The sequence below is a fragment of the Perognathus longimembris genome, chromosome 13 (assembly GCF_023159225.1).
Source record: "Perognathus longimembris pacificus isolate PPM17 chromosome 13, ASM2315922v1, whole genome shotgun sequence".
Taxonomy (NCBI): Eukaryota; Metazoa; Chordata; class Mammalia; order Rodentia; family Heteromyidae; genus Perognathus; species Perognathus longimembris.
In genome coordinates, this window is record NC_063173.1 from 56,139,154 (window position 1) to 56,156,887 (window position 17,734).

At 47.4% G+C, this 17,734-nt stretch overlaps 1 protein-coding gene across 2 annotated transcripts; it reads right to left on the bottom strand.

Annotated features, from left to right (window-relative positions):
- Positions 1-1,188: 1,188 nt before the first annotated feature.
- On the bottom strand, positions 1,189-17,624 carry Stx5 (syntaxin 5). 2 transcript variants are annotated; one of them, XM_048360773.1, is made up of 11 exons: positions 17,498-17,624; positions 16,564-16,804; positions 14,583-14,653; positions 14,365-14,420; positions 14,084-14,154; positions 10,878-10,994; positions 9,747-9,803; positions 9,495-9,576; positions 8,692-8,798; positions 8,393-8,514; positions 1,189-1,936 (listed from the first exon to the last, which is right to left on the bottom strand). In XM_048360773.1, the coding sequence occupies exons 2-11, from the start codon at positions 16,783-16,785 to the stop codon at positions 1,777-1,779; spliced, it is 1,065 nt and encodes a 354-aa protein (XP_048216730.1). In that variant the 5' UTR covers positions 16,786-16,804; positions 17,498-17,624; the 3' UTR covers positions 1,189-1,776. The 2 variants fall into 2 exon arrangements, with proteins under 2 accessions (XP_048216730.1, XP_048216729.1); XM_048360772.1 differs by lacking the exon at positions 17,498-17,624 and having other exon boundaries at positions 16,564-17,337.
- Positions 17,625-17,734: the final 110 nt, after the last annotated feature.

The following is a 17,734-nucleotide window of genomic DNA, read 5'->3' on the forward strand; positions in this document are numbered from 1 at the left end:
CCGGTTCGGAACTTCTTCCCGAGTGTCCGCTCGGTGTGCCCGGCCCACGGCACGGACCCTAAGTGAACGGCCAGCCGGCCTGGCGAGCCCGGCCCCTGCTCGCTCCCCGGGACCCCGTCCCGTCGCCTGGGCACACAGGGAGGTGAGGAGGATTTCACGTTTCTGGAAGGGCCTGGGCGCCATCCCCGAGCATTTCTTGGGCCAAGGCTAGGGCGCTACCACCGGCACCACGGCTTCTCTTCTTTTTGGTGGCTCGTGGTGGTGAGGCTTGCATTTCCTGGCCCCAGCTGGTTGGGAACCGAAATCCTCAGATCTCGGCCTCCCCGGGGGTTAGGATGACGCCCGCGAGCCGCCCGTGCCCGCAGCACCGCGGCCTCCTCCAGAGCGCCCGAGGGAGGAACCGACCCCACGTGATCGCCGGGCTGTGGGGTGCGACTCCCAGGGGCGGCCTCAGTGGTCTCTGAATGGGGTGCTTGTGGGTCTGAATACGGAGGGACACAGGAACCCCATGCAGGGAGGCAACCCTCCTGGACAGGCAGCTGTCCTCCATTCCGTGACTGGCTTGGATTTGGTGAGGGGGTTGAGGGAAGCTGGGGTGGGGAACAAGTTCACTTCTCTTCCGCCGGCCGCCTCTCAGTCAGGAAAGAATTGGGGCCAACTGCTTAGAGGGTATACATTAATTCTGGTCTAAACATGGCTTGAAATGTTCTGGAAGTTGACAATCATCATCAAGGACCCACTCCGGGATTGGGGTCCCCTTGTGTGTGTGTGTGTGCCAGTCCTGGGGCTTGAACTCAGGACCTTGGCACTGTCCCCGAGCTTCTTTTGCTCAAGGCTAGCACTCTTACCACTTGAGCCACAGCATCATTACCCACTTTTCCCGAGTAGCTTTTAGGAGATTAAGTCTCACAAGTTTCCTGCCCGGGCTGGCTTCCAACTCGGATCCTCAGATGTCAGCCTCCTGAGCAGCTAGGATTACAGGTGTGACCTACCAGTGCCAGGCTCAGGCTCCTCTTTCACAAAGAAAATTTTATGCTTAGTGTTGCTGCACTAACCCCATCCCCCCCTTGGAAGCCTCTGCAGCCAGTTCCTCAGTGAGGCCCCTCAGAGCCACCAACCCAGCCCTTTCAGTTCTCCTTGTGGGCAGTGGTGCTTTGACCCTCCCACCACAAATGACAACATGGCTAGTGAGGCTGACAGTCTCTCTGTAATTGGAAGGGTATAGGCTGCAACACATTTGGCAAGTTGAAAGTCACCAGCAGCCAAAGTTAGGGGTTATGTAGGCAGCTAAAGGGCTCAGAGACCCCTGCCTCACGTGGTGAAGAGAGAAAGAAGGTCAAGTTCTAACCCAGATGGGCAAGTTGGTCCCTGGGGCACTTTTGCTTCCTCTCCTCACTCACAAAGGCAGGGAGGGGCATCATTTCCCCTTGCTGACAGTTTCTTTTGGGAGAGGCTGACCAGAGCTTATTAAAAAATCTCCTGGTAGCAACAACCTCCCCCATTGGCCCCCGGCTGGCTTTTGCTCCCTTCCAGCCACTTCATGGTGAGAGTCCAAATCCAGAACCGTGTGGTTTTCATGGGCCTGCCTGAGGGTGTGAGGGGAGGACAAGGTGGCCAGAGGCAAGAGTAGGGCATCAGGGGCATTGGCCATTCTTAGCAGTTCCAGGAAAATGGCCTTTCTCCCAAGCACCCTGTACAGGCTCAGTGGCAGCCGTGGCCACCTTCCCTCCCAGGAGGGTCCCAAACCCTCATGGAGTGCCTCAGGATGCAGAGGGCTCACGCGAGGAAGACCACAAAGATGATGAAGAAGACAATGAGGATGAGGAAGATTTTGACCATGAGCCACCGGTTGGAGGTGACTGACTGGAAGTACTTGAGGATCTCTGAATGGGCAGCTTCCACATCCAGCTGGGCTCCAAGCACATTCTCGTCGATCCTGGTGACAGGGCCAGGAAAAGAAACAGAAGGACGTGGGTTAAAAAGAAGCCTATAGGGGCTGGGGATATGGCCTAGTGGCAAGAGAGCTTGCCTCGTATACATGAGGCCCTGGGTTCGATTCCCCAGCACCACATATACAGAAAACGGCCAGAAGTGGCACTGTCTAACCTTGAGCAAAAAAGAAGCCAGGGACAGTGCTCAGGCCCTGAGTCCAAGCCCCAGGACTGGCCCAAAAAAAAAAAAAAAATAGAGAGATGATCACAATAGGCAGTTTGTAAAAATATGCATCTATAATGTGATACTATGTGTTTATACTGATATCATTTTTGTGTTCGTACATTTGCATATAAAAAGACTCCTGGAAGCTGGGCACTGGTGGTTTATGCCTATAATGCTAGCTACTCAGAAGGCTGACACTTGAGCATTGTGGTTTGAAGCCAACTCCAGCAAGAAAGTCCATGAGATTCTTACCTCCCGTTAACTACCAGAAAACCAGAAGTAGAGATGTGGTTCAGAGTGCTAGCCTTGAGTAAAAAAAAAACAGACAGCATCTAGGCCCTGAGTTCAAGCCCCATGACTGACAAAAAAAGATTCCTGGCTGGATGCTGGTGGCTCCTGTCTGTTACCCTAGCTACTAGAAGACTGGTATTTAAGGATTTCAATTTGAAGCCACACTCTCCAGGATAGTCTGTGAGACTCATCTCTAATTAACCACCAAAAAGCAAGAAGTAGGGGGTGGGAATATGGCCTAGTGGTAGAGCGCTTGCCTCATATACATGAAGCCCTGCGTTCAATTCCTCAACACCATATATATAGAAAAGGCCAGAAGTGGCACTGGCTCAAGTGGTAGAGTGCTGTCCTTGGGCAAAAAAGCCAGGGACAGTGCTCAGGCCCTGAGTTCAAGCCCCAGGACTGGCAAAAAACAAACAAAAAAAGAATTAGAGCTATGGCTGCAGTAGTAGGGCACTAGCCATGAGCAGAAAAGCTAAGGGACAGCACCCAGGCCTTGAGTTCAAGAGCCAGTATTGGTGTGCGTAAGCAGACACCCACACCCACACTTGAGTCTTTTTATTTCTATTTATTTATTTATTTCCAGTAATGGGGCTTGAACTCAGGGCCTGAACACTGTCCCTGGCCTCTTTTTGCTCAAGGCTAGCACTCTGCCACTTAAGCCACAGCGCCACCTCTGGCTTTTTCTATATATGTGGTACTGAGGAACCGAACCCAGGGCTTCATGTATACAAGACTAGCACTTTTACCACTAGGCCATATTTCCAGCCCACTTGAGTCTTTTTAAATGTCTGGGCTCTAATTGGATACTGGTAGCCCAGGCCTAATTCCTAGCTACTCAAGAGCTTAGAAGCTTGGAGAATCAAGGTTTAAAGCCAGCTAGGACAAACATTTCTGAGAGACTTATCTCCAATTAACCAGCAAAAAGCTTAAAGTGAAGCTGTGATTCAAGTACTCCTAGAACTCTGGCCTTGGGTGAAAAACCCAAGCAGGAGTTCAACCGGAGTTCAAGCCTTGGTACTGAGGCACATAAGCATGCATACACAGACACAGACATACAGACACACCCACACACAGTAGAAAGCCCTAAGTTCAAGCCCCAGTACTGAACAAAAAAATGATATACAATGGGATGCCCATAAACCTGGTTATGGCTTTAAAGATTAAGGCTCAAAGCCAAACTAGCAGAAAAAGTTCATGAGATCTTACTTTCAATGAATCACCAAAGGTTAGAAGAGGAGCTGTGACTCTACTTCCTCTGCTAGCCCTTGACTCAGTGGTAAAGTCCTAGGGACAGCATACACGTGTACACACACACACACACACACACACACACACACACACACTGGTAAAGTCCTAGGGACATCGTACACGTACACACACACATAGCAATCGGATGTCAAGCTTAGTGGTATACATCTGTAATCCCATATTCCAGAACTTGGGATGCTCAGGCAGGAGGACAAATGAGCTTGAGGCCAGCCTGGCTACACAGCAAGACATGTCATATACATATAAAACAGATGCACTCTACCGTGAAGTCCCAGAATACTCTTTTTGGTTGGTCATGGAGATAGAACTAAGGACCTGGGTGCTGTCTCTGAGCTCTTTTACTCTAGACTTGCATGCTACCAGTTTGAGCCATAGCTCCACTACTGGTTTTTGAGTAGTTAGTTGGAGATAAGAGTCTCACAGAGACTTTTCTGCCCAGGCTGGCTTTGCACTGTGATCCTCAGATCTCAGCCTTCTGAGAAGCTGGATTACAGGCGTGAGCCACTGGCATCAGGCAAACCGATTGTAACACCACTGTAATTGACTATATATCTGAAGGGATCTACATCAACATGTAAGGAAGAAATGTGTATGCCCATGTTTGTTTATTGGAGTTTTGTCTACAATAGCCTAAGTAGGATCAGCCCAAAGTACCAAGAAAATCGATGGATAAAGGAAATATGGGGGGCTGGGAATGTGGTTAGTAGTACAGTGCTTGCTTAGTATGCACGAAGCCCTGGATTTGAATCCTCAGCACCACATAAACAGAAAAAGCTAGAAGGGGTGCTAATTGTTAGAGTGCCAGCCTTGAATGAAAGAAGCCCAATGCCCAGGCCCTAAGTTAAGCCCCAGGATTGGCCAAACAAACAAACAAACAAAAAACAAAGTTTAAAACCAGTCTGGGCCAAAAAGTCCTTAAGACTCATCTCCAGTTAACGACCCAAAGAGCCAAAAGTAGAGCTGTGGCTCAAGGGCTGGAACATTAGCCTTGAGAACAAAAAATTCAAGGACAGCGCCCACACTCTGAGTCAAGCCCCAGGACTGGCATAAAAATAAAATTTGCTTGAAGGTGAAGATTAAATGGTTGGTCGCCAGCTACAAGGGCATAAAGCTTTTGAGTTCAAACCTCAGTACCAATAAGAACAATAAATATCACAATCCTCAACCTGTATTTATTGAGGCTTTTCCTCCTATCCCTCCACTGAGCCTGAATCTACATTACCTACAACATCTATATTGCTGAACCAATTATCTCTGCTCAGGGCTGGGAATGTGGCCTAGTGGTAAAGTGCTTGCCTCGAATACATGAAGTCCTGGGTTCGATTCCTCAGCACCACATATATAGAAAAAGCCAGAAGTGGTGCTGTGGCTCAAAGTGGTAGAGTGGTAGGGTGCTAGCCTTGAGCAAAAAGAAGCCAGGGACAGTGCTCAGGCCCTGAGTCCATGCCCCAGGACTGGCAACAAAAACAAAAACAAAAAACAAAACCAATTATCTCTGCTCAGTCCTGGAGGTCTGCTTCTAGGAAAGACTCACTAGCCATCCCATAAATAACACAAACATCAGAAATCATAATAAATGCCAGTTAAGTGTAAAACACAATTATGCATTAATCATAACGTAAAGAATAAGCCCAAACTAGTAGAAATACTTGCTGGCTGGCTTCAAATCTTGATCTTTAGATCTCAGCCTCCTGAGTAGCTAGGATTCCAGGTGTGAGCCATTGGTCCCCAGCATTTTGTGCTGTACTTTAACTGAGACACATTGTTGCCTGAAGGCCTTTACACTGAAGCTTCCTGTTCTTTACAATCACCATATTCTGCCCTTTTCTCCTCCTATTAGATAAACCCAGGGCCCCGAAAAGCAAGTGCTCGATCACGAGACAAACCCCCAGGCTCTTTTACATTTTTTTTTTTTTTTTTTTTTTGGCCAGTCCTGGGCCTTGGACTCAGGGCCTGAGCACTGTCCCTGGCTTCTTTTTGCTCAAGGCTAGCACTCTGCCACTTGAGCCACAGCGCCGCTTCTGGCCGTTTTCTGTATATGTGGTGCTGGGGAATCGAACCTAGGGCCTCGTGTATCCGAGGCAGGCACTCTTGCCACTAGGCTATATCCCCAGCCGGCTCTTTTACATTTTGAGAAGAAGGTTAGCCTTCAAGTCCTGCTTCTACCTATCTAAAAAAATGAAAGATAAAGAATCAAGCAGATAAATAACATTTTCTTCTCTAAACCTAGCAGTCATGGTTTACCCTAGTCTATGAGCATATGTGTGCCAATACTGCAATTTGAACTGAGGGACTGGGTCCCTGAGCTTCTTTTGCTCAAGGATAGTGCTCTACCTCTACCACTTAAGCTACAGTGTCACTTCTGAGCAGTTTATTGGAGATAAGAGTCTCACAGGTTATCCTGCTCAGGCTGACTTCAAACTGTGATCCTGAGATCTCAGCCTCTTGAGAAGTAATCACACATGTAATCACATGTGTGAGCCACCGGAACTTGGCACAAATCTTTTTTTTTTCTTTTTGGTCAGTTGTGAGGCCTTGAACTCAGAGTCTGGGTGCTGTCCCAGAGCCTCTTTGTGCTCAAGGCTAGCACTTTACCACTTGAACCACAATACCACTTTCCAGTTAGTTTCCTGGTGGTTAACTGAATCTAAGAGTCCCATGGACTTTTCTGCCCAGGCTGGCTTTGAACCCAAATCCTCAGATCTCAGCCTCCTGAGTAGCTAGGATTACAGGCGTGAGCCACCGGCACAAGTCACTTAAAAAAAAAAAAACACAACAAAACATACTGGACCACTTACTTTTTTGTTGTGTTTTTGAGACAATTACAGTGTATAGGCCAAGCTGGCCTGGAGCTCTTGACTCCCCTACCGTAACCTCCTGAGTGCATGTGACACTACAGCATGCTTTGAACATTTACTTAGTTTCCTTTCTCCTACTAGGCTTTCCACAAAGATGAGGATTTTGTGGCTTTTTTCCATTTTTGCATGTATCTCCATAACTGACTAGATAAACACTAAGCGCTACAGAAAAGGAGCAGATAAAATGCCTCTTTCAGTGACAAGTGGCTCCAGAGAACAGAGGTCTTTACACTGGCAGGCCTCTGACTATCTTCCTACAGTAACCTCTATTTCGCTATCTCTAATCACTTTTTAGCCACACTGGACTTGATCCTTAATGGAGCAAGACTGATTCATCTTAAAGTCTATGTTCCAGCTTCCCTGTCTAAAACATTTTCTCTCTTCTCTATGTGGTTGGCTAACCTCCAGTTCTTCAGTTTAAATATTTCTTCTTTAGAGTAGCTATCTCTGCTTTTCTCTCAATTCCTCACTTTTATTTATTTTTCTGCCAGTACTCAGGGCCTGGGTGCTATTGCTTAAGGCTAGTACTTTAGCACTACAGCCACAGCTCTATGTCTGGCTTTTTGGTGGTTAATTGTAGCTAAGGTGGCTGGCTCTGACTCATTATTATCCTCAGACCTCAGCCTCCTGAGTAGCTAGAGTTACAGGGTGAGCCACTCATATCTGACCTATTTTCTTTCACTTATATTTTATTCTTTGTATTTTATTTGTATTTTTAACAGTCCTGGGACAGAACCCATAGCCTTGCAAATGCTAGGCAAGTATTCTACTGAGAGATCTCCCTAGCCCTTATTTTTACTTAACTTATTTTTTGAGACAGTCTTACTATGTTATGAAAGTTGGCCTCAAATTCCTAAGCTCAAGTCGTTCTCCTGACTCGGTGTGGTGAGTAGCTGGGACTATGGCACACACCACCATCCAGGCTCGTAACTCTCCTTCCCCATGAGATATTAGGGATTGAGCCTAGGGTCTCAAATATGCTGGCAATCTTCTACTGTGCTAATCACTATCAACTTCTCAGTCACTTTTGTTATGGGGTTCGAGGGAGGGGAGTCCCCGTCCCACCAAGAGTCCACCACTCAGAGACAGTCTCAAGCAAAAAGATGGATTCACTGGGGAAGCAAAAAGCAAACTGACCAGCCAGGGACACAGCACAGGCTCGGGAACTGAACTGCGACAGTGAAAAGCGGGCTGACCAGCCAGGGACACAGTGCAGACTTGGGAGCTGCCACCCTGACCCCGAGCAGTCCTCAAACTGGGGTTTATAAAGGTAAAAGCATAACAAAGATGTAGGGGCTTGACGCAGGGGGTAGAGCAAGCAACATTAACAAGCAAGCATGGCACAGATGTAGGGGCTTGACGCAGGGGCTAGAGCAAGCGACAAATAAGTAAAGCAAGCCATTTACAGAAGCAGAATTTTGGAGTCAGGTTGACCTAATCTACTGCCCCCAACATTTCCTACCATGTTTCCCTAATCAAAATGGAGTCAGCTCTGCTCCCTACAACAACTTAACACACTGTCCTACTTAATTCTATATACAGCCAGTTATTAGGGCTTGGAATTTGCTTGCTGTTAAGTTGTTTTTAATGGCTGTCCACATCTGCCCTATCAATATCAAGTTCCATAGGAACACTACCCAACGCAGCCTAGACTTCAATGTTCTATTCCTCACTATACCTCCAGCACCAGGACCTGGGTCTGATGTGGAACAGAATAGGTGCTGACTGGGTGGAAGCAAGACTCATTCTACTCTTCTGAAGGACACCAACCTGTCTGTCCTTGGCTCCTCTCTGTGGAGGAGAAAGTATCTCACCTCTGAATGGTTTCCTCCTGTTCTTTAACCATGTGTGCCAACTGTTGAAAGATGGAGCCCAGCTCGACGATTGTAGACTCAATGTTCTGCATGGTGTCTGCACGACTTTGGATGTAGGAATCCTTCAGGAGAGGGAGAAACCACAAGTTGATCATGAGCTTCTTCAGGGTAGATAAGTGTCTGAGCTTTAAGACCATCTCAGCTTACAATTCCACCATGGTACACCCCAAATACTCTAGGGAGAAGGGTGGGAGGAGACAGTAGAGGAGCTGATCCCGCTCAGTTTGGAGCTTGGCTACCTGCTCGTCAATGAGCTGTAACTGTTGGCTGGTCCGAGAGTCCACCATGTCAATGGCCACATCCCTGGAGGTACAGGACTCAGCCCCCAAAACCGCAGGACCACCTCCTGAGGAAGAGAGAGGAGATGCCACATCTTAAGGGTTAAAAGAATGGTCAGGGCTGGAAATGTGGCTTAGTGGTTGGGTTGAGTACTTGCCTAGCACACACGAAGCCCTGGGTTTGATTCCTTAGCACCACATAAACAGAAAAAGCCAGAAGTGGTGCTGTGACTCAAGTGGTAGACTGCTAGCCTTGAGCTGAAGAGCTCAGAGAAAGAACCAGGCCCAAAGTTCAAGCACCACAACCAAAAAAAAAAAAAAAAAGAATGGTCGAGCCAGCTGCTGGTGGCTCATTCCTATAATCCTAGCGACTCAGAAGGCAGATTTAAGGATTGCAGTTTGAAGCCAGCCTGGGGCAGGAAAGTCCATGAGACTACTATCTCCAATTAAACACCAATAAAAGACAAAAGCCAGAAGTGCATCTATGGCCCCAGTGGTATAGTGCTAGCCTTGAGCAAAAATGCTCAGAGATGGTGTCCAGGCCATGATTTTAAGACCTATGACTGGCATGTTATATTCCCCTCCTAGAAAAGAATCCCCATAACCAGGTTTGACCTCTAACAGGTAATGTCTATTAACTTTGTGGCCCTTCCATTCCCTTACACCAAACATGCCTTTGGAGGATGACAGCAGCTCCAGAACTAAGCCTTAGCCACCCCCTGCCCCTACTGTCTTCTGGGCCTGCTATACTGCCTGTGACTTACCTAAGTGGTTGGGGGCAAGGGGCAGGGCTGACACAGGTGCCCGGGAAAATTGCTCCCTCCGGCTCTTCTGCTGTTTCAGATTCTGGGGTTGGGGAAGAAATGCAAAGGTCCTGAGGCCTCTGGAAAGCAGATATGTTAAGGAGATCCCTCTTATTGGCCCCATAATGCTAGGAAACTTCCTCCTTTCTTCTTTACTACTGAATACCCTCCCACACACCCCAATTCCTACCGCCATATACAGATTCCTCTTACCTCTGTCCTCACTTCTAAAACGGACTTGAAGTCATTGGACATGGACGCCAGTTTTGACTAGAAGGAAAGGAGAAAAGGTCAAAGATGACACAAGTCAGGAACCCATGGCTCATGCCTATAATCCAGCTACTCAGGAGGTTGAGACCTGGAGGACCACAGTTTAGTCAGCCTGAGCAAAAAGATCCAAGAAACTATCTTCGATTAACCAGCAAAGTGGTAGACTGGAAACATAGCTCAAGTGGTAGAGTGCCAGCCATGAAAAATAAAGCAGAGCAAAACTGTGAGGTTCACCAGGCACTAGTGACTCAACACCTGTAATACCAGCTACTCAGGAGACTGAGATCCAAGCCAGCCCAGGCAGAAAAGTCTGTGAGAGGTCTGGGAATGTGGCCTAGTGGTAGAGTGCTTGCCTAGCATGCATGAAGCCTTGGGTTCAATTCCTCAGTACCACATGCACAGAAAAAGCAAGAAGTGGCTCAAAGGAGAAAATGATTTTTTAAATAATTTGCTGGTCCTGTGGGTATATCTATAACCCCAGCCACTCAGGAGGTGGAGACTAGGTAGATCACAGCCCCTGCCTAGGTAGTTAGCAAGACCATGTCAATAAATGAGCTGTGGGCTGGGGATATGGCCTAGTGGCAAGAGTGCTGCCTCGTATACGTGAGGCCCTGGGTTCGATTCCCCAGCACCACATATACAGAAAATGGCCAGAAGTGGCGCTGTGGCTCAAGTGGCAGAGTGCTATCCATGAGCAAAAAGAAGCCAGGGACAGTGCTCAGGCCATGAGTCCAAGGCCCAGGACTGGCCAAAATAAATAAATAAATAAAATGAGCTGCATGTGTGGTATACACACTGGTCATACAAGCTTCAAGGAGGAAACCAACAGCAGTATCATGGTCCAGGCCAGTCCATGCAAAAATATGGCAGACTCTGAGAAATACATAAAGCAAAGTGGGCTCAGAAGTGTAGCTCAAGTAGAATTATCTGTCAAACAAGCGAGTGGGTTTTAGTCAGCTGGAACCCAAGATCACTAAAAAAACGAATAAATAGTAATTATCATCAATTAACATATAAAAATATAATCAAAGTCATACTTTGCTCCCTTCCGTTCCTCCATCCCCCAAATGTTACCTGCAGAGAGACCACAATGGTGTTGGAATGGGTCTGTAGATGCCGGCCACTCTGGCTGCCCTTGGCTCTTACGAAATCTTGAAGCTGAGCGATTTGTTTGTTGAGGCTATTGATGTCCTGGAGAAAGAGCCCACAGAAAAACTATTAACCAAGGAGTCTTCAGTCAGTAGACAACCTCTGGCTGGGAGAGCAAGATGAAAACTACTACCCACTACTACTAGTAGTACCCACTGTAATCCTAGCTCAGGAGGCTGAGATCTAAAGGTCGCAGTTTGAAGCCAACCTAAGGAAGCAAGCTTAACCACCAAAAAACAGGATCCTAGGGGCTGGGAATATGGCCTAGTGGTAGAGTGCTTGCCTTGTATACATGAAGGCCTAGGTTCAATTTCTCAGCACCACATATACAGAAAAGGCCAGAAGTGGTGCTGTGGCTCAAGCAGCAGAGTGCTAGCCTGGAGCAAAAAGAAGCCAGGGACAGTGCTCAGGCAGAGTTCAAGCCCCAGGACTGGCAAAAAAAACTCCAAAAAACAGGATCCAGGCTGGGGATATGGCCTAGTGGCAAGAGTGCTCGCCTCGTATACAGGAGGTCCTAGGTTCAATTCCCCAGCACCACATATACAGAAAATGGCCAGAAGTGGCGCTGTGGCTCAATTGGCAGAGTGCTAGCCTTGAGCAAAAACAAGCCAGGGACAGTGCTCAGGCCCTGAGTCCAAACCCCAGGACTGGCCCCCCCAAAAAAACAACAGGATCCTAGACAGTAAGATGAGAAGGGCCTGCTAGGATATTCCAAGCTCTGGTGTCTGCTCTTTTTCAGTTCTACTAGAGAGGAGCCAGGAAAAGTAAAAGTGAGGCGTCACCATTTGTAAGTGAACGACTTGTTTACCCCTCTACCTTTCTGTTCTACTGCACTCAGTTGAGGCCACAAAATCCCTTTAATAGTCAAAATTTTGGAGCATACCAATCAACTAAGTACCTGGACATTCTCAGGGAAAAAGAATGGAAGGTATTTCCTAAAGTCATCAACCAGGCTTTTTTTTGGGGGGGAGAGGGGGGAAAGGGGACAGGGATTGGTACCAGTCTTGGGAGTTGTCCCTGAGCTTTTCTTTTTTTTTTTTTTTTTGCTCAAGGCTAGAGTTCTACCACTTGAGCCACAGCTCTACTTCTAGCTTTTTGGTGGTTAACTGGAGATAAAGAGTCTCACAGGGGCTGAGAATATGGCCTACTGGCAAGAGTGCTTGCCTTGTGTACATGAAGCCCTGGGTTTGATTCCTCAGAACCACATATATAGAAAATGGCCAGAAGTGGCGCTGTTATTCAAGTGGCAGAGTGCTAGCCTTGAGCAAAAAGAAGCCAGGGCCAGTGCTCAGGCCCTGAGTTCAAGCCCCAGGACTGGGGAAAAAAAAAAAAAAAAAAGAAAAAGAAAAAGAAAAATTAGATGTGGAGGAAATATAAGAGAAAATAAAAGGGAGTAAATTTGACTTTAGTACATAAATCTGCATGTATGGAAATATAATTAATATACACTAATTAAAAAAAACACAAAACAAAAACAGCGGTTTACTTCTGTAATCCTAGCTACTCAGAAGGCTAAAATCTGAGGATCCTGGTTTGAAACCAGCTCAGGCAGGAAAATCTATAAGACTCTTATCTCCAATTACTCACCAGAAAGCCAGAAGTGGAACTGTGGCTCAACTGATAGAGCACCAGCCAATAGCAAAAAAGCTAAAAAAAAACAGCACCCTGAGTTCAAGCCTCAGTATTGGTACAAAAGTAAATATAAATAAAATTAAATTAAAAAATAAAGTTCAGGGGGCTGGGAATATGGCCTAGTGGCAAGAGCGCTTGCCTCGCATACTTGAAGCCCTGGGTTCTATTCCTCAGCACCATATATATAGGAAAGGCCAGAAGTGGCGCTGTGGCTCAAGTGGCAGAGTGCTAGTCTTGAGCAAAAAAAAGCCAGGGACAGTGTTCAGGCCCTGAGTCCAAGCCCCAGGACTGGCAAATAAATAAATAAGTAAAAATAAAATAAAATTCAGACCTGTCTGAATCTGTGAGCCAGCTATGCTAAGCAATATAATCACAATAGTTAATGGAACTCCATTTTCCCAGCACAGCATGTCTTGAATGGGTCTGGCCTTTGGCCTCTGTCATTATCTTTGTACTAAACAGTAGCAGCCTCCTCCCTAAGCTCTGCCCTGTCAGTGTTCCAGGGCAGACTGAATGTGTTGCCCCAAATACTCAGGATAATACTGAACTCATTAGCAAGGTCCACAATGTTCTTCATGCCCAGCTACCAACTTACACTGCCAGTTTCCTGTCACTCATTCATTCATTTATTCATTAATTTAATCCACCAATAGCCAAATGCCAGACACTGTTATACATAGGATATATTTATTTATTCAAGTTTGTTCTTATTGGTCATGGGGCTTGAACTCAGGGCCTGGGTGCTGTCCCTGAGCTCTTTTGCTCAAGGCTAGCTCTCTACCACTTTGAGCCACAGTGCTATTTCCAGGTTTTGACTGGTTAACTAGAGATAAGAGTCTCATGGGGACTTTTCTGCCTGGGCTGGTTTTGAACCACAATCTTCAGAACTCAGCCTCCTGAGTAGCTAGGATTGCGGGTGTGAACCACTGGTACCTGGCTTAGGATACATTTGTGAACATGCAAGATAAAAAAGGCCATCTCGGCCAGGTCTGGTGGTGGATATGTAATCCAGCAGTAGGGAGGCAGGAGAACCTTGACTTCTAGAGCACAGTGGGCTATGAAGGCTCTTGTGGTAGTTTCTGTTTATCTTTTTTGAGGGGAGGGATGGGATGGAACAGAGAGAAATAATGAACATAAACTAATTATAGAGAATGTTAGAAAGTTCAAATGATACACAAAAAGAAAATAGAGCAGAATAGTGAGGACCAAAGTTTGAGTGATGGAGTATTAAACATCATGATCAAGGCAGGCTGTTCTGAGCAGGTGATATCTGATCAAGGAGGTACATTTTTCCCTTTTATAAGCCAGCCACCTGAGTAGCTAGGATTACAGGCAGGAGCCACCAGCACTGGGCCAAATCCAAGAGATTATGGTTGGTTAATTATATCTGATTAGTCAACAAAAAGCCAGAACGGAGCCATGGCTTAAGTGGTAGAGCCTTAGCCTTGAATGAAAAAGCTAAATAAGACTTTAGGATTTCCTGGGAGGTAACAGCTCACCTGTTTGATGATGTATGTTAGCTCCTCAATTTCTACTGCTTTATCATCAAAGAGGGACTTGCGCTTTGCCACTGTCAAGACAAAGAAGAAGTTATAACAGGTTAAGGCATGCCTCGGAGCTAGGGGTGTAGTTCAGGGGTAGAGTACGTGCCTGGTATGCCCAAGGCTTTGGATTCCATCCCCAGTATCTTACATCCCCCAAAAGATGAAGCTCAAGGAACGTATGTTCCTCAGTCCTCTGGTTCACTACCCTACCTATGAGAGATCCCAAGAACACTCACAGATTGTCAGCTTCTCCAGCTTGGCAAACGTATTGCTGAGGTCCTTCCCAATGCGCCTGCAAAACCATTAGAGAACACTAGAAAAGGGAAGGAGGAGGACTACTCCCACATTAGCCCCAATACCACCAATCCCAGTCTTCATAACCAAGCCACCAGAGGCAAGCCTACTTCTCCACAGACATTCACCATATCACATCACCACAAAGCTCTTAACTCACTTGGCCATGAGGGTAAATTCACTGCGCTGTCTGGCAGCACGAAGAGCAGGCTTATTAGTCTGGATCCCATTCTGAAAAGTAATACCAAGAAGTCATGATTTTATCTCCCCCTACTACTCACTTCCAGCTTTGTTGCTTCTCAACTGTCCACAAAATTCTCTTTCTCTGTACTGATGACAGACCTGTATCACACAATATAGATTTATTAGTAAATTGTAGCCAAGTAGAAAATCAGAGCTAGGTTCAAACTCCACCACTTTAGAAGCTGGAGGAACTGAGGGAGTTGAACTATTTTGAATTTTTTTTATTTTTTGTTTGGTTATGAGGCTTGAACTCAGCCAGGCAGCACTGTCTCTGAGCGTTTGTGCCCAAGGGTAGTGCTTTACCACTTTGAGCTAAGTGGTTAATTGGAGATAAAGAGTCTCACAGACTCTCCTGCCCTGGCTGGCTTTGAACTGCGATCCTCAGCTCTCAACCTCCTGAGGGATTACAGGACTGAGCCACGGGTGCCTGGCTGCTATTTTGAATTTGATAAGCTCTTTTATAAACTGAAGACAATCCCCCCACCCAAACCTGCTGTTATTATTGTTTCATAGTAGTGAAAATAGTGAGCCTGATCAAGATGCACTGTGTCATGTCAAGATAAAATCCCCTTGTACAACAAACTGATGCTAATCAAAAAAAATTTTTTTTTTAAAGTTTCAAGAACAGTACTGGGAGCCATGGCAGGGCCCATGCCTATAATGCTGGCTGCTCTGGAGGCTGAGATCTGAGGATTGCAATTTAAAGCCAGCCCTAGCAAGAAAGTCTGTGAGACTCTTATGTCTAATTAATCACCAAAAAGAAAGTGGACTAGTGGCTCAATTGGTAGAGTGTTAACCTTGAAAAAAAGCTCAGGGAGAGTGCATAGGTCCTTAGTTTAAGCCCCAACCCCAGGACTGCATTAATAAAAAAAAGAAGAGGTAGACAAAGTTATTTTGATAAAAAGTTACTTATCTACAAAACTTTCCTTTGCCCCATACTCTACTGTAAGAATAGAAAAAGTGAGGCTCAACTAGGTTCTTCATTGTTATACAGAAAACTTGTGGTGGGATTAGAATTTAAGGTTCATGTCTCCCAGTGAAGGCTATAGAAGTTGTTTCTTATCTAATCCAAATCTCTTACAGACAAACACTGCTGGCCTTAAAATACTATAAGAATAGCAATAGTAGTGCTTTACCACTTTGAGCTACAGTGTCATTTCTGAGCTACAGTGGCTCACACTTGTTATCCTAGCTATTCAGGAGGCTGGGATCTGAGGATCATGATTTGATGTCAGCAGGGTAAGAAAGTCCAAGAATTCTTATCTTCAATTAACCACCAGAAAACTGGAAGTGGAGTTGTGGCTCAAACTGGTATAGAGCTAGCCTTTAGCAAAAAAAAAAAAAAAAAAAAAAAGCTCAGGGACAGGGCTCAGACCCAGAGGTTCAAGCCCCAGGAATACAAATCCCACAGGTGCTGTTGGCTCACACCCACGATCCTAGCTACTTAGGAGGGTGAGATCAAAGGATCACAGTTGGAAGCCAGCTCAGGCAAGAAAGCCTGATTCTTATCTTCAATTAATCATTAAAGAGACTGAAGGAAGGGGATCAGTGGTTCTAGTGGCAGAGCATCAATCTTGAGTGAAAAAGCTAAGGGAGAGCACCCAAGCCCTAAGTTCAAATCACAGTACCCATGCATACAACACACCTGTGTGTAGCGCATACATACACAAAATAGTAATCCTCCTCTCTGGGGAATCACATTCGCACAGTCTAGAACTTTGTCTCCTGGCAAGCTCACTGCTTCCCCGTGACTTAGTAGTTGGTCCTAATTAGCTCTTCATCAAGTTCATCCAACCTACCAAACTCTCCGTCAAGTGTCGCCAGTAATTACTTCATTTAGCAGTACTCGACAGGGTTCTGCAGAGACTCCAGCCTTTCCCACTCCTGGTGGTCCTTACCTGACGGCTTTGCAGGGACTTGCAGGCAGACAGGAACTCCTGGGTCCGATCCCGGCAGGACATGGTGTCGGGAGGGGGGGGGATCAGGACCACTGGAGGGGGCAGAGGGGTGGTGTCGCCGCTGCTACTGCCAGCAGTTGCAGGCAGGATCTGTGTCTTTGAGAGACCCAGGTAGACACCCTGATCCGTGTTCTTAGACCCGTAGCGTTTCCGCGGGATCATTGAGTCGCATAACCTCGCACTGTGGTGGAGGGGAGAGTGTCATTCCCCAGGCGGCCTTCTTCCCCACAAACTCCCTCCTCAACCATCAAGTCCTTGGGCCCTTCTTGCACTCGGCAGACTTTCGCGCCCCAGGGAGCTAGCAGATCCTGGGTCCCGCTCGCCGCAGGATGGGGCCGATTTCTTCCGGGCCCAACGAGAAGCCTCCTCAGACTTTTCTTCCAAGTTGGCTCTGGCGGCCAAATTGCGGGCCGGCGGGGGGGTGGGGGGGAGGGCGGGCCTTGAAGTCAAGCAGAACCAGAGCTAGGTTCCGGGGCCCGGAAGCTCCAGTTCGCCCTAAATAACTGCCCCAGACCCTAACTGTGCCTTCTTTCTACCCTGATTTCCTTCAAGCCCTCAGAAAAACCGTGGCGAACCTCCCGGGCGGGGAAGATACTTCGGTGGGCGGAGGGGGAAACCTCTAAGGTGTTTATTTGAAGCAGGAAGTCCCGCCCAGCCAAAGTTCTGACTCCTGGAAGACAGGCACCACTGATTAGCCAGCGGCGATGTCTGTCTCGACCTGGGCTTTCCTGATTGGATGGCGCGGTATTCGCTCACCCGCAGCCCGGGGGCAGGACTTGCCCCCTCACCCCAGGTCCCGTCCCCTCCCCCGCCCGTCGCCGCCCGAGAACATCCTGACACGACGGCCCGGCGCCACGCTCACGGCGGATCCTACCTCCTCTCTTGTCGCCTACCGCCGCGCCACCGCCACAATCTCCCAAGCCGTCACCGCCTCCTCCCGAGAGGCTTAAAGTCGCCGAAACCCGACTGAGACTCCGAGCCGCCACGTCACCCACACGTAACCCCGCCCGTGACGCGATGACTGCGCACGCCTTTCCTAGCCATGGGGCCCAAGACACGCCCCTCCCTAACGTCAGCGCAACTCCATCTTTCTATTGGCCGAGCTGCCGCC

Bases quoted from the DNA above. Each gene is read 5' to 3' on its own strand.
- Stx5 (XM_048360773.1), bottom strand. From the start codon at position 16,785: ATGATCCCGCGGAAACGCTACGGGTCTAAGAACACGGATCAGGGTGTC. The intron at 14,654-16,563 runs GTAAGGACCACC...ATTACTTTTCAG, and splicing joins AGTCCCTGCAAAGCCGTCAG to AATGGGATCCAGACTAATAA. The intron at 9,577-9,746 runs GTAAGAGGAATC...CCCCAACCCCAG, and splicing joins TTTTAGAAGTGAGGACAGAG to AATCTGAAACAGCAGAAGAG.